The sequence below is a fragment of the Penaeus chinensis genome, chromosome 32 (assembly GCF_019202785.1).
Source record: "Penaeus chinensis breed Huanghai No. 1 chromosome 32, ASM1920278v2, whole genome shotgun sequence".
Lineage (NCBI taxonomy): Eukaryota > Metazoa > Arthropoda > Malacostraca > Decapoda > Penaeidae > Penaeus > Penaeus chinensis.
Window position 1 is genome coordinate 14,087,296 of NC_061850.1, and position 12,999 is coordinate 14,100,294.

Below are 12,999 nucleotides of genomic sequence, written 5' to 3' on the forward strand. Positions count from 1 at the left end.
GCTCACTCTCATCCACTCTCGGCCGTGTTAGAACCATTAAGAGCATCATTACAAGGCGATTTCTTGGTCGTTTCAACTCAGCATCATCTCGGATATCGCCACCATCACCATTTGTGTTTGTGTTATGGTTATTCTATTAAATTATATCTGACGTCAAGGAGACCGCATTTCTAACCTCATTCGGGAAAGTTAAGACGTTTCGGCGACAGCTGGCAGCTCTGAAGGAGTAGCTGCAAGGAACGGGACGGAAAGAGACCGGCGATGGATGGAAAGAAGGAAGGAAAGAAGGGATTGTAGAAAGGAGAGGAAGGAGTGGAGGTGGATAATATGAAGGAGACGAAGGGTAGGGGGAGGAGGAAGAGGAGACGAAAGGTAGGGGGAGGAGGAAGAGGAGGGGGAGGAAAAAGAGGAGACAGAGAAGTAGGGGGAAACGTAGGAGTGAGAGAGGAGGAGAAAGATCAAGAATGATTTTGAAAAAAGGAAAAAATAAAACAAATAATAAGCAGACATACAAATAAAGAAGGAAAAAAAAAATACCAATACAATAATATACAATTTCTTATCAAGTGTAACAGATCCGTGTGATTTGCCAGTCTTTAGATTTTGTGATATATCGGTAAGATAACACGAGTAGTATTTATTTCATTTTTATTTCCTTCGTCCTTATGAAAAGGATCACGACTCACACACAGAACAACCAAACAAACGAATACGCTCACACATTTACACACTATAAACTTCGCAGACACCTCCGCCACACACCCACACTCATACACCCCCCCACTCCTACTTACCCACCCAGTGACACCCACACACCCACACTCCCACTCTCTCAAACAAGGTTCCTCAACCCACTACATCTTCACCGCTAACCTAAAAAGAATAAAAAAAAAAAATCTCCAACACAAGCTCCATATCGGTCACCCAAGGCCCAACTCTAGCCCATTCCCATATACAATTACCCAAAGTGATTACAGCAACGAGAAAGCCACGGCGTACAATATTAGAGACATTAAACAAGTGATGTCTTCATCTGGGACAACCTTGGCGCATGTGTTCGACTTTTTTTTTGTGCTTTTTATGCGCGTGTGTGTGTATGTCGTACTCGTTTGTGTATGTATTCGTGGATACGTACATACATGCAGGTATATGTGTGATATTTCTATGATTATGGATGTTAATGCATATATGGGTATATGTATAAGTATGTAAGTTGCTACTTATAGTAGTTATCATATGCATGTGGAACTTATCAACATTATGCATATATGTAGGCCTATGTAGATGTCTTTCCTTAAGAGACTTCATGCAAGTTATACACAAATTCACGAACACGCTAAGTAATATTTGTAACACTTGTTCAATAAAAAGCAATAACATATAAACATTCAAACAAAACAAATAAATTACAGACGCTACTGAACATATGAATAATTAGATGAAAAGATAAAGAAATAGTTGAGTCTCCGCTACCGACAAAAGAGAAAACTCGATCTGTTTTCTGAGGTGACATTTACAAATTGTGCTGAAAAAATATTACATAACCTGTATGCACAAGTATATCTAATTACAGTTTTGATGTTTAATCCTCCTCCTCCGCCTCGTCCTCATCATCGTCATAATAATAATAATAAAAAAAAAAATGAAGATAATGACAATATAATTAATAATAATAATGTTCATCATTATCACTGTATATAAAAATCCATGTAAGTAAACACATAAATAATGCATACAATAAACACATGCAATCCACCCGTAACAAACAGACAGACAGACAGACACACACACACGGACATGCAGACCAGCAGACCGACCGACCGACCGACCGACAGACAGACAGACAAAGACACACACATCCCTAAGTTACGAAAGGGTTCCCGAAGCCAGAGGGCGAAGAGGTCGGTCGACCTGACCTAACCTAGTCCTACTGAGCCACTTCCTGGAGATATGTGGGGGAGGGGAGGGGAGGGGAGGGGAGCAAAGAGGGAGGGAAGGGAAAGGATGAGGGAGAATTAGGGGAAGAGAAGAGAGAGAGAGAGCGAGAGGATTCAAAGAGAAGGGAAAGAAGAGATGGAGAAGAGTAGAAAACAGAGGAGGAGGACGGGGGAAGGAAGACACGGCGAGGAGGACATCTATATGTAGAGAGATCAATTGATGTACATAAAGAGATAGACAGAGAGAGGTGAAGGTGAGAGGGAGAGCGAGAGAGGGAGAGGGTCCATGAGCGAATCAGGAAACGCCACAATTAAAACGCCACAATGCGGATCCGGAGTCCACTTTTGGTAAACAAACGCTAGGAATGCCCCCCCCCCCTTGCTCTCGGTCACTCGCTCCCCCTCTCTCTTTCTCTCTCACTTTTTCACCCTAACCTATCATAATCTCCCTTTCCTCTTTACTTCTACCCTTTCTCTCGGCTCTCTGTCCTTGCTCTCCCTCTTTGCTCTTTTCCCCCTTCCCTCTATCCACTCTCCTCTGTACCTCCATTTTTTCTTCTCCCTCTATCCTCCTTCCTTCTCTCTCCATCTCTTTTAACCTCCCTCTTCCTTGTTACTCTCACCTCTTCCTACCCCACTCTTCTCTTTCTTTCTTTCTCTTACTAAACTCCACATTCCTTCCTTCCTTCCTTAGATCTCTCTCCACCTTCTACCTCTCTCTCCCTCCTCACCTCTTGTCCTCACCCACCTCTCCCTCATATATTTCTGCAACTTTCCTCCTTCCCCTCTCCGCTCTCTCCTCCTCCTCATTCATCTCACTTTTCTCTCCTCCTCCTCATTCATCTCACTTTTCTCTCCTCCTCCTCATTCATCTCACTTTTCTCTCCTCCTCCTCCTCCATCTCACCTCCCTCTCCTCCTCCTCCTAATTAATCTCACCTCCCTTCTCCTCCTCCTCCTAATTCATCTCACCTCCCCTCTCCTCCTCCTTCTCCTCACCTCCCTCTCCTTCAACTCCTCCATCTCACCTCCCCCTCTCCTCCTCCTCATCCATTGCACCTCCTTCTCCTTCTTCTTCTTCTCCTCCTCCTCATCCATTTCACCTCCCTCTCCTATCCCTACTCCTTTCTCCCTAATTCCACCTCCACTCCTCTCACCCCTCATCCCCATCCACCTCTCCTCTTCTCATCAATCTCTCCCTCCTATTTCTCTCCACCTCTCCTCTCCCTCCTCCCCGCGCCCGGTCACAAGCTAAAAGAATGTCGGCGGAGAAAGGGAAAGTAAATCTTGGATGAAAAATTGAAGAAATTCCGACGATATCTTGACCTCCTCTCTGTAACCTTTCTTATGATAAGCTGTCAATTTCCCGCACGCCTCTCGGTTGTCATTATTTAACACCAAGTTTGTTTTTATCTCCTTGTTGTTTCGCATCATCGGTTCTGTTATTTTTTGCATTTTCTTTTTTTATGTTTTCTTTCCTTTTCTTAATTATATTGCCATTCTCGCTATCGTCAAATCTATCAATCATTTATGATCATATGTCTTTCATTTATTCCCCACTTCCCACTGGGTCCCGTCTTTATTCTGGTTTGCTGTTTCTGCCCTTCTTCCATGCTTGTAACAGGTGCGCTGAGAGGTAAATTCAGGTCACACACCCGACCCCACCCCCCCTTAGCCTTCTCACCCTCCCTCACACACATTATCACTTGTAGACACAAACATACATGCCAAACAATCACACTGCTTTCTCACGCTCCCACCCTCGCTTTCCCACACTCTCACCCTCGCTTTCTCACACTCTCACCCACACGCTCTCTCACCCGTGTTCACCCTCGCCCGACACCGTCTCCACGAGGCGAGGCGTAGCAGACACACAGACGTAACCCCCCACACCGGTGTCTCACCTGCCGCCCGCCCGAAACACGCCCAGGTGAGACAATGAAGGAAGGCCGAGATGGAGATAGAGATAAATAGACACACAAAGAAAAGGAGAGGAGGTAGGAAGGTGGGGGATAAAGGTTAAGACAAGAGAAGAAAGAGGAAGAGAGACGAATACAGAGGAATAGGAGGGGAGGGGATAACGTGGAAGAGGTAAAAAGGAGGGGGAGATAAGGGAGGGCGCGGGGAAGGAGGTGTGAGTGTAAGCCTGAGTTTGAAAGTGAGAGTGAGAGTGCGTGTGTATGCATGTGCACGTATTACATCAACGCACATGATGTGCGAACATAAATATTATGGAGACCAATATTTTTCAAGTCTCTCAAGGACTTTCAACAGACCTCTATACGATAGGTTACATACAAAACGTAAGAAAAAGAAGAAAGGAGGGGAAAAGTAGACAAAGAAAAAACTAGTGGAAAATATACGAAATATGATGAAATTTTTACAATGGTGCGCCAACCCATTCATGTTTACATCTTGTATACCTCTTTTCATCTGATCTTCGCGAACGACATCAATTTCAGTTTCAATCAACAACCCCCACTGCATATGCCTATAGACGACCTTGCACGACTCACCCTAATGAGAGTAGGTGGCGGAAGAAGGTCGTTCACGGGTTCAGACGAGTATCCCACATACCTGCAACGAATAGAAAACGGATTGAATTAAGGCTGCATCACGTACTGCCCTTTTTGAATGTCTTGCCAATGGGTGGCTGATCAAAGGTGTTCGCTTAAGCTTACCTGTGTTTTGTTTTTATTCTTTGTGTGTGATTGTGTGTGTGTGTGTGTGTGTGTGTGTGTGTGTGTGTGTGTGTGTGTGTGTGTGTGTGTGTGTGTGTGTGTGTGTGTGTGTGTGCGCGTGTGTGCGTGCGTGTGTGCGTGCGTGTGTGCGTGTGTGTGTGGGGGGGGGGGGAGGGGGTTGTATGCGTGTGCCTGTCTGCATGCGACCTCGCGCGCAAACCCCAATAGAGACAATCAAGCAGGCATTCTCGCAGCTTTCTGTCCGGAGTGCCGAGAGGCGGGGAGGACGTCCCTGTCGACTGGCACTCTCTCACTACGGAACATTTGGTGGTGATGGCGGTGATCATGATGGCTGTCATGGTGGTGGTGATTGCAGTGGTGCAGTGGTGGTGACTATAATGACGGATGCCACCTTCCTGCACTATCTGCAGGAGCGGGTCACACGCGCTTCCTCAGAGCAACCGCCACTGCCGCTGGTGAGACGGTTATGCCCGCTGCCTGCCCCGTGGAGGCTGGGGCGCCTGCGGGCAATCCGGCCGCCACGGAAAGCATCCACTGAACTGTACCGAATGTGTTCAGTTCTCGTCAAAAGAAACATGTGTTGGCCAACTGGAAATCATGCAACAAGGCTTTGTAGAAGGTAAAAAGAAAAAAAAAAGTCGAGCCTCTGTGACGTCATCAGGGGTTCCCGCGCTTTCCCTGAGACTCGAATTCGAGGCGACGGCACTACGGGCGGAGGCTCTGGAAACTGCTCGTCAAATCAATTTAGACTCATCACATTCATTTTGTGATAACAAATGGCAAGTCCAGTAAATCAACAAATAGAAAAAAAAGGAATAATAATAACAAAAACAAAATCATGAAAAAAGTTAGATAAAAATATTAAGTTTACTATGAGCAATGGGTCGAGACAAAATCGATCCTTGCATCAAGAATATGTTCGTTACAGAAACATTTATAAAACTGACCAACAACAGTAACGCACGCGACATGCAAACGTGGAAAAAAATATAGTAACTTCTCATCTTTGAATTCTTAGCGATTATTTACTGGTAAATTCACCATAGAAATACAGTATTAAGTATTAGTGTAAGTGTAGATGCACATATGAGTGGAGGAGTGCGCGCGTTTATGTGCGCGTACGCGTGTATATATATGTAGGTGTGTTTTGGCGAAAGTGCATGTGGGCAAGTGTCTGTATATATGTATATGCAGGTTACTAGTGCAAGGGTGTGGATTTACTCGTAGGTTTGCGTGCGTATAAGCAACTGCGTGTAGGCAAGGTTAAGTGTGCGCAGGCGTATGCGTATGCAGTTTTGCGTGAGTCTGAAGGCTCACTCAAATGTCTGTATGTAGGAGTTTGGGTGACTACGTCTGGGTTAGTGTGCGTGTACGTGAGTGCGTGTGTGTATCCGTGTAAGTAAGTGAGTGAGTGTATGTGTGTGTGTGTGTGTACAGTGAGTGTGTGAGTGTGAGTGTGTGAGTGTGAGTGTGTGAGTGTGAGTGTGAGTGTGTGAGTGCGCGTGTACGTGCGTGTGCGTATACGTAAGTGGGTGTGCGTATACGTAAGTGGGTGTGAGTGAGTGTGTGCGCGTGAGTGCATGTGTGCGCCATCAGCATGTGTTTCCAAGGCCTGTCGCGGCCGGATGTCATCTGGGTCCCCCGAGACGCCGCTCGGCCTCCGTCGGCGAAGGTCCGTCGGCGCAGGTCCGGCGCAGCGGCAGATGGAAAAGGAAGAGATAAACCTCGGGAAAATTGGAGCCAATCAGAGAACACGATCCTGCTATGACGTCGCGCATGTGACGTCATAATAGTCCAACCAGCTGACCATTTAACTTCGCGCAAATGTGACCACCTCTTGGGTTTGTCACTATTTAAATAGACTCTTTTCATATATATGCATTGTATTCATTAACATAAATTATACACAGCATTACGAAGGCGAACGCGCATTAATATGAAACTAAGATGTAATAAGGCATAAAAATAATGTCTGGTAACACAGGCTGCATGTCCACAATCACGGGGTGCGCTCAAAATTCAGACCTCGTGTATTCTGAAAGCTGGATTTAACAACACTGACATCCATGTGGAAATGACTGTATACGAATGAGAACAAACGCGAAGTCACGTGAAGAATTGCAGCAATGGATATGTTTTAGTTTAAAATGTAAAACGAAATTCAAATCTTATAAACTGCACCCGGAATCAGGCGTCAAATAATTTTTTCGACAGATATTGGTGTCACGGCGGTGACAAAATCATGCACAAAAGAGTAAAATAGAATTCTAAGCTTGGTAAGTGTTAACCAGTTTATTTTGTATTACTTATAGGTATTGTATTATTTCTTAGTGAAGTGTACAACATAATGTCTTAGGTGAGGAAAAAAAATACCAGAAAAATATATTTCACAAGACATGCAATGCATGATTATGCAAAAAGAAAATTGCTAGAAAGGTCAGCTTGGCTACCTTACTTGGCCAAGCCTCCAATAATTATCAGATTTGTTATAGGAACACATTATTTCATGATAAAAAAAAAATCCTCACTGTGCCCGTATTCTGAATAAATCCCATCAAAATCTGAAGGCCAAGACGCAAGGGCAGAAGTAAAAGGTTTAAACCCCTTTCGTCTTTGTCTTTCGGTGCCTCCATGTGATTGTTCCCTCATGGAAGATTCTCCCGGTGCAAAATTCGCTCCCTTCTTATAGCTTCCATATTATCCCGAAAACGAACGCAAAGCTGAAAGGAGGTGTACTTATTTTCTTTTCAGTGGCAAGGCATTCGTGGACGCGACTACGAGAAGTGCACACAATTCGTTTTCTAAATCCGAGAGATTAGTAGCCGACTTCAAAACTTTTGTGGAGATTGGACATTGATAAGAAACACAGTCCTTCTCTTGATTATGCCGTCGCCCTCATCCAGCTCCGAGTGCCACCGACTACCAGGATAATCATAACATCTGCAGCAACGGGAATGCGAAGAGGGAAAAAGAGAGAGAGACAAAGAGGGAGAACGAAGGAGGGACGACAGACTGAGAGAAAGGGTGAAGGTGAGAAACGAAGAGAGAGGGGAAGGAAGCGATAGAAACGAGGGAAAAGGAATTAACAAAATGCGGTATAAAACTGGTGTCAAATGTAAGAAAACAAACTAAAAGAAACATGCTACGTAGATACTGATTTAACATACTGTTTGCATCTGCGATAAACAAAGCAACTTACTTTAGCAAATATGTAACCAGTTTATTTTCAAAATACTCTAATATTTGTAATTATCCTGATTATTGCCATCATGTATATTCTGCACAGTAATGTCTGGATCTATGTGTAATATGAGTTATGTTTATCAAATGATCTACAGCAATAATTCATATAGCTTTTAGAAATGTCTACTGCTGCAAAACAAGCACCAAATGAAATACCACAATAAGTATAAGCTGGGTATAAGGATAAAAAAACAAGTTTAAGATAACCATGGATTATTGGATAACTGATGTGATAACGATAAGGATAATCATGATTAGCAATTATCCTGTCTCTGTCTCTCTCTCTCTTTACCTTCGTCTATCTCTCTCTTTCGCCCTCTTTACCTCCGTCTTTCTCTTTCGCCCTCTTTACCTCCGTCTTTCTCCTTCTCCCTCTTTACCTCCGTCTGTCTCTTTCTCCCTCTTTACCTCCGTCTGTCTCTTTCTCCCTCTTTACCTCCGTCTGTCTCTTTCTCCCTCTTTACCTCCGTCTGTCTCTTTCTCCCTCTTTACCTCCGTCTGTCTCTTTCTCCCTCTTTACCTCCGTCTGTCTCTTTCTCCCTCTTTACCTCCGTCTGTCTCTTTCTCCCTCTTTACCTCCGTCTGTCTCTTTCTCCCTCTTTACCTCCGTCTGTCTCTTTCTCCCTCTTTACCTCCGTCTGTCTCTTTCTCCCTCTTTACCTCCGTCTGTCTCTTTCTCCCTCTTTACCTCCGTCTGTCTCTTTCTCCCTCTTTACCTCCGTCTGTCTCTTTCTCCCTCTTTACCTCCGTCTGTCTCTTTCTCCCTCTTTACCTCCGTCTGTCTCTTTCTCCCTCTTTACCTCCGTCTGTCTCTTTCTCCCTCTTTACCTCCGTCTGTCTCTTTCTCCCTCTTTACCTCCGTCTGTCTCTTTCTCCCTCTTTACCTCCGTCTGTCTCTTTCTCCCTCTTTACCTCCGTCTGTCTCTTTCTCCCTCTTTACCTCCGTCTGTCTCTTTCTCCCTCTTTACCTCCGTCTGTCTCTTTCTCCCTCTTTACCTCCGTCTGTCTCTTTCTCCCTCTTTACCTCCGTCTGTCTCTTTCTCCCTCTTTACCTCCGTCTGTCTCTTTCTCCCTCTTTACCTCCGTCTGTCTCTTTCTCCCTCTTTACCTCCGTCTGTCTCTTTCTCCCTCTTTACCTCCGTCTGTCTCTTTCTCCCTCTTTACCTCCGTCTGTCTCTTTCTCCCTCTTTACCTCCGTCTGTCTCTTTCTCCCTCTTTACCTCCGTCTGTCTCTTTCTCCCTCTTTACCTCCGTCTGTCTCTTTCTCCCTCTTTACCTCCGTCTGTCTCTTTCTCCCTCTTTACCTCCGTCTGTCTCTTTCTCCCTCTTTACCTCCGTCTGTCTCTTTCTCCCTCTTTACCTCCGTCTGTCTCTTTCTCCCTCTTTACCTCCGTCTGTCTCTTTCTCCCTCTTTACCTCCGTCTGTCTCTTTCTCCCTCTTTACCTCCGTCTGTCTCTTTCTCCCTCTTTACCTCCGTCTGTCTCTTTCTCCCTCTTTACCTCCGTCTGTCTCTTTCTCCCTCTTTACCTCCGTCTGTCTCTTTCTCCCTCTTTACCTCCGTCTGTCTCTTTCTCCCTCTTTACCTCCGTCTGTCTCTTTCTCCCTCTTTACCTCCGTCTGTCTCTTTCTCCCTCTTTACCTCCGTCTGTCTCTTTCTCCCTCTTTACCTCCGTCTGTCTCTTTCTCCCTCTTTACCTCCGTCTGTCTCTTTCTCCCTCTTTACCTCCGTCTGTCTCTTTCTCCCTCTTTACCTCCGTCTGTCTCTTTCTCCCTCTTTACCTCCGTCTGTCTCTTTCTCCCTCTTTACCTCCGTCTGTCTCTTTCTCCCTCTTTACCTCCGTCTGTCTCTTTCTCCCTCTTTACCTCCGTCTGTCTCTTTCTCCCTCTTTACCTCCGTCTGTCTCTTTCTCCCTCTTTACCTCCGTCTGTCTCTTTCTCCCTCTTTACCTCCGTCTGTCTCTTTCTCCCTCTTTACCTCCGTCTCTGTCTCTTTCTCCCTCTTTACCCCCGTCATTTGATCTTCCCCTCTTTCTTTCTCTCACCTCGCAAGCCTCTTTCCCGCCCACCTCCATCCAACACAGCACCGGCGCCGCCCCCGCCGCTACCGCCCCCTCCATCTATCTCCTCTGACCAGTCACGATCTCTAATAGAAGAGTGCGTCGCCGTGGTCACGCATGCGCGCACGCACAACAGACCGCATGGCCACCCTAGAGCTTCGCGGCGCCGCTCGTCATTTTTCCCTGGTTTCCCGCCAGATTTAGTTTCACGGCTCTGCTCCTGCTACTTCCCGCGCCGAAAAAGCTAGATCTGGATTGATTGATTATTTAAAATTATCTGCCGCGTCAACAGCTAAGGTCATTAGCGGCGAACACCTTGTTAGACTGAAATATAATGTCATAAATAACAATAAATATTATATTAAACGCTAGATCTAGAGACGTTTTGTTCCTTCCTCTGGGCGTTCGGGATTTGCAGTCCAGAGTTCCGTGAGGCTCAGATGAATCAGTTCTTTCCAGAAATATTAGTATTCCTGTGGCTTCTTACTGACCCTCAGAAAAAAAAAAAAAAAAAAAAAAAAAAAAAAACACGGAGAAATAGAAACGAGAACAAGGCCAGAACCTCCTTTGGAATCCCTAATATTACTGCAATGTAACATGTCCAAGGCCGTCAGCAGGTATTTTGTTTTTAATTTAATAATAATAATGATGAAAAAAATCCAATAAGCCTGGCACAAGAATAGACCTGGTCCGAGACAAATGACAAGACGGCGCCATTGACTGCATGTCGCGCAGCAGGTGCGACTAAGCCTGTTATGGTCAAACAGGACGTGGTTTCAGCGTCGGGATCAGCAGACATCGAGCTGACGTCCGTCACCTCGGAACTTCCTCCGTCATGATGATGCATCAGGTGAAGTTGGGCATCTACCGCACTGGAAGCGAGCCTAACACCCAACCTTTCCCCCAACCCCATGCCCTCCCATGCACCTCAACCCCCATCTCTTTCCCCAACCTCCCCCACCCATTCCCCAACTCCCCTCCCTCAAACCCCTCCCCCCAACCTTCACCTCCAACCCCCACCCCCCCACGGACGAGCGAGCGCCGAAGTGTGACCGGGAATCAGCAGCGCCCGGGTCCGGTCCGGCCGCCGATTCACACTCGCTCGGCCTCGTATGGGAGACTGTAACACTTGAGCGGCAGAGCACAACAAGGGGGGGGGGGGGTGGAGGAGGAGGAGGAGGAGGAGGAGGAGGAGGAGGAGGAGGAGGAGAGGGAGGAGGAGAGGCAGGAGATGATGATGATGATGATGATGATGATGATGATGATGATGAGGGGAGGGGAGGAGGAGAGGCAGAAGGAGGTATGATGGCGACGACGACGATGATAATGATAATGATGATGATGATGATGAGGAGGAGAGGGGTACGGATGAGACGAAGAAGAGGAACAGGGAAATATGAAAGCAAGTGAGCGTAGGATGAGGGAGGAGAATGAGAAGGGAGAAGGAAAGGGAGGGGAGGGCCAGCAGGGCCAGGGAGAAGGGGGGGAAAGGCCCAGACAGCTGCAGATCGGGGCAAGCGTGATTTGTGTGATCAACGGAACCGCCATCAAGAGAAGCGAGATGGTGCAGGCAATGCTGATAATTATAACATCTGCAGCAACGGGAATGCGAAGAGGAAAAATGGGAAAAGAGAGAGAGAGACAAAGAGGGAGGAAGACGGAGAGGGAGAGAAAGGGAGAGAAAGGGGAAGGTAAGAAACTAAGAGAGGGAAAAGGAGAGGGAAAGAGCGAGATAAAGAGAGAGGAAGGGAGGGAGGGAGGGAGGGAGGAAGAGAGAGGGAGGAAGAGAGAGAGAGAGAGAGAGAGAGAGAGAGAGAGAGAGAGAGAGAGAAAGAGAGAGAGAGAGAGAGAGAGAGAGAGAGTGAGAGAGAGAGAGAGAGAGAGAGAGAGAGAGAAGAGAGAGAGAGAGAGAGAGAGAGAGAGAGAGAGAGAGAGAGTGAGAGTGAGAGAGAGAGAGAGAGTGAGAGTGAGAGAGAGAGAGAGAGAGAGAGAGAGAGAGAGAGAGAGAGAGAGAGAGAGAGAGAGAGAGAGAGAGAGAGAGAGAGAGAGAGAGAGCGAGAGCGAGAGAGAGCGAACACACAGGGAGAGAGGTAGACAGACAGACAGACAGACAAAGAAGCATTGATAGGAACAGAATGAGAAACACAGACAGGAGTAGAGACAAGGAGAGAACAACAAATACAGCCAACAAAAGCGATCAAGCAACACAAAAAAGACAACAAATATTACAACACAAGCATGAACAAACAGAGGGGGGGGGGGAGAAGAGGGAGTGAGGAAGGGGGAGAGGAGAGGGAGTGAGGAAGGGGGAGAGGAGAGGGAGATGATAAGCGAGACAAGGGAGAGGGAGAAGGGAGGAGGAGAGAAGAGTAGAAAGAGGAGGTGATAAGGGAGGATAAGGAAGACAAGGAGGAGGGAGCATGAGGGAAGGAGGGAGGAGGGAAGGAGGGAAGAGGGAGGAGGGTGAGTGGGACATAAGTGGGGTTAATAGTAAGGGGAGTGGAAGAGAAGGGGGGGGTGGAACTGATGAGATGAGCGGGGGAAAGGGGGAGAAGTGGAATGAGGGAAAGGGAGTGAAAGAGAGGGGGAAGAGGGGGCTGATAGGAGAGAGAGATGGGGAATGGGGAATGGGGAAGAGCAGAATGAGGGAATGGGGAGTGGAGGAGAGGAGGGCTTGAGTAGGGGGTGGGAGGGGAGGGGGGAGGGGCACCTGAAGACGTGACGGTTACTTCCAATCACCAAGGCTTGTTACGCACTCTCACGCACGCACGAACGCCAATTGATGCGTCACTAATCAAATGTTGAAGGCCGGGAGGGGAAGGGGATAGGGGTGGATGGGAGGGGGATGGGTGAGGTTGTTTATCTGTTTGTTTGCAATCACTTAGCTGAATAATGACTGATTAGGTAATTAACGATCGTGACGATAATCACATCACGGGTTAACGGTCCTTTATTCTGTTTGTCTCTCTCTTCCCTGACTATCTTACTCTCAATGTTCTTTCTCAATAATTATTTAGCATATTTTTTTTTCATCTCCTTTCCTTCCTCTCTCCCTTTATA

At 46.6% G+C, this 12,999-nt stretch overlaps 2 protein-coding genes across 3 annotated transcripts in view; one reads left to right on the plus strand and one right to left on the minus strand.

Annotated features, from left to right (window-relative positions):
• LOC125042381 (unconventional myosin IC-like) overlaps nt 1-4,499 on the minus strand; it is a 39,420-nt gene extending 34,921 nt beyond the window's left edge. The window contains exon 1 of the mRNA XM_047637966.1: nt 4,453-4,499. The gene's annotated coding sequence lies outside the window, so the exon portion shown is untranslated. The remainder of the gene's footprint in view (nt 1-4,452) is intronic.
• Nucleotides 4,500-4,790: 291 nt separating this feature from the next.
• Nucleotides 4,791-8,210, plus strand: LOC125042382. 2 transcript variants are annotated; one of them, XR_007116348.1, is made up of 3 exons: nt 4,791-4,956; nt 6,853-6,914; nt 7,390-8,210. XR_007116348.1 is itself a non-coding variant. In XM_047637967.1 (2 exons), exons 1-2 carry the CDS (start codon nt 4,800-4,802, stop codon nt 7,493-7,495), a joined length of 564 nt encoding a protein of 187 aa, XP_047493923.1. In that variant the 5' UTR covers nt 4,791-4,799; the 3' UTR covers nt 7,496-8,210. The 2 variants fall into 2 exon arrangements, 1 of the variants encoding a protein (XP_047493923.1); XM_047637967.1 differs by lacking the exon at nt 6,853-6,914 and having other exon boundaries at nt 4,791-5,257.
• Nucleotides 8,211-12,999: the final 4,789 nt, after the last annotated feature.

Coding starts and splice junctions, on each gene's coding strand:
- LOC125042382 (XM_047637967.1), top strand. CDS start 4,800: ATGCGTGTGCCTGTCTGCATGCGACCTCGCGCGCAAACCCCAATAGAG. Junction 5,258..7,389: donor GCAACAAGGCTTTGTAGAAG/GTAAAAAGAAAA, acceptor TTTTCTTTTCAG/TGGCAAGGCATTCGTGGACG.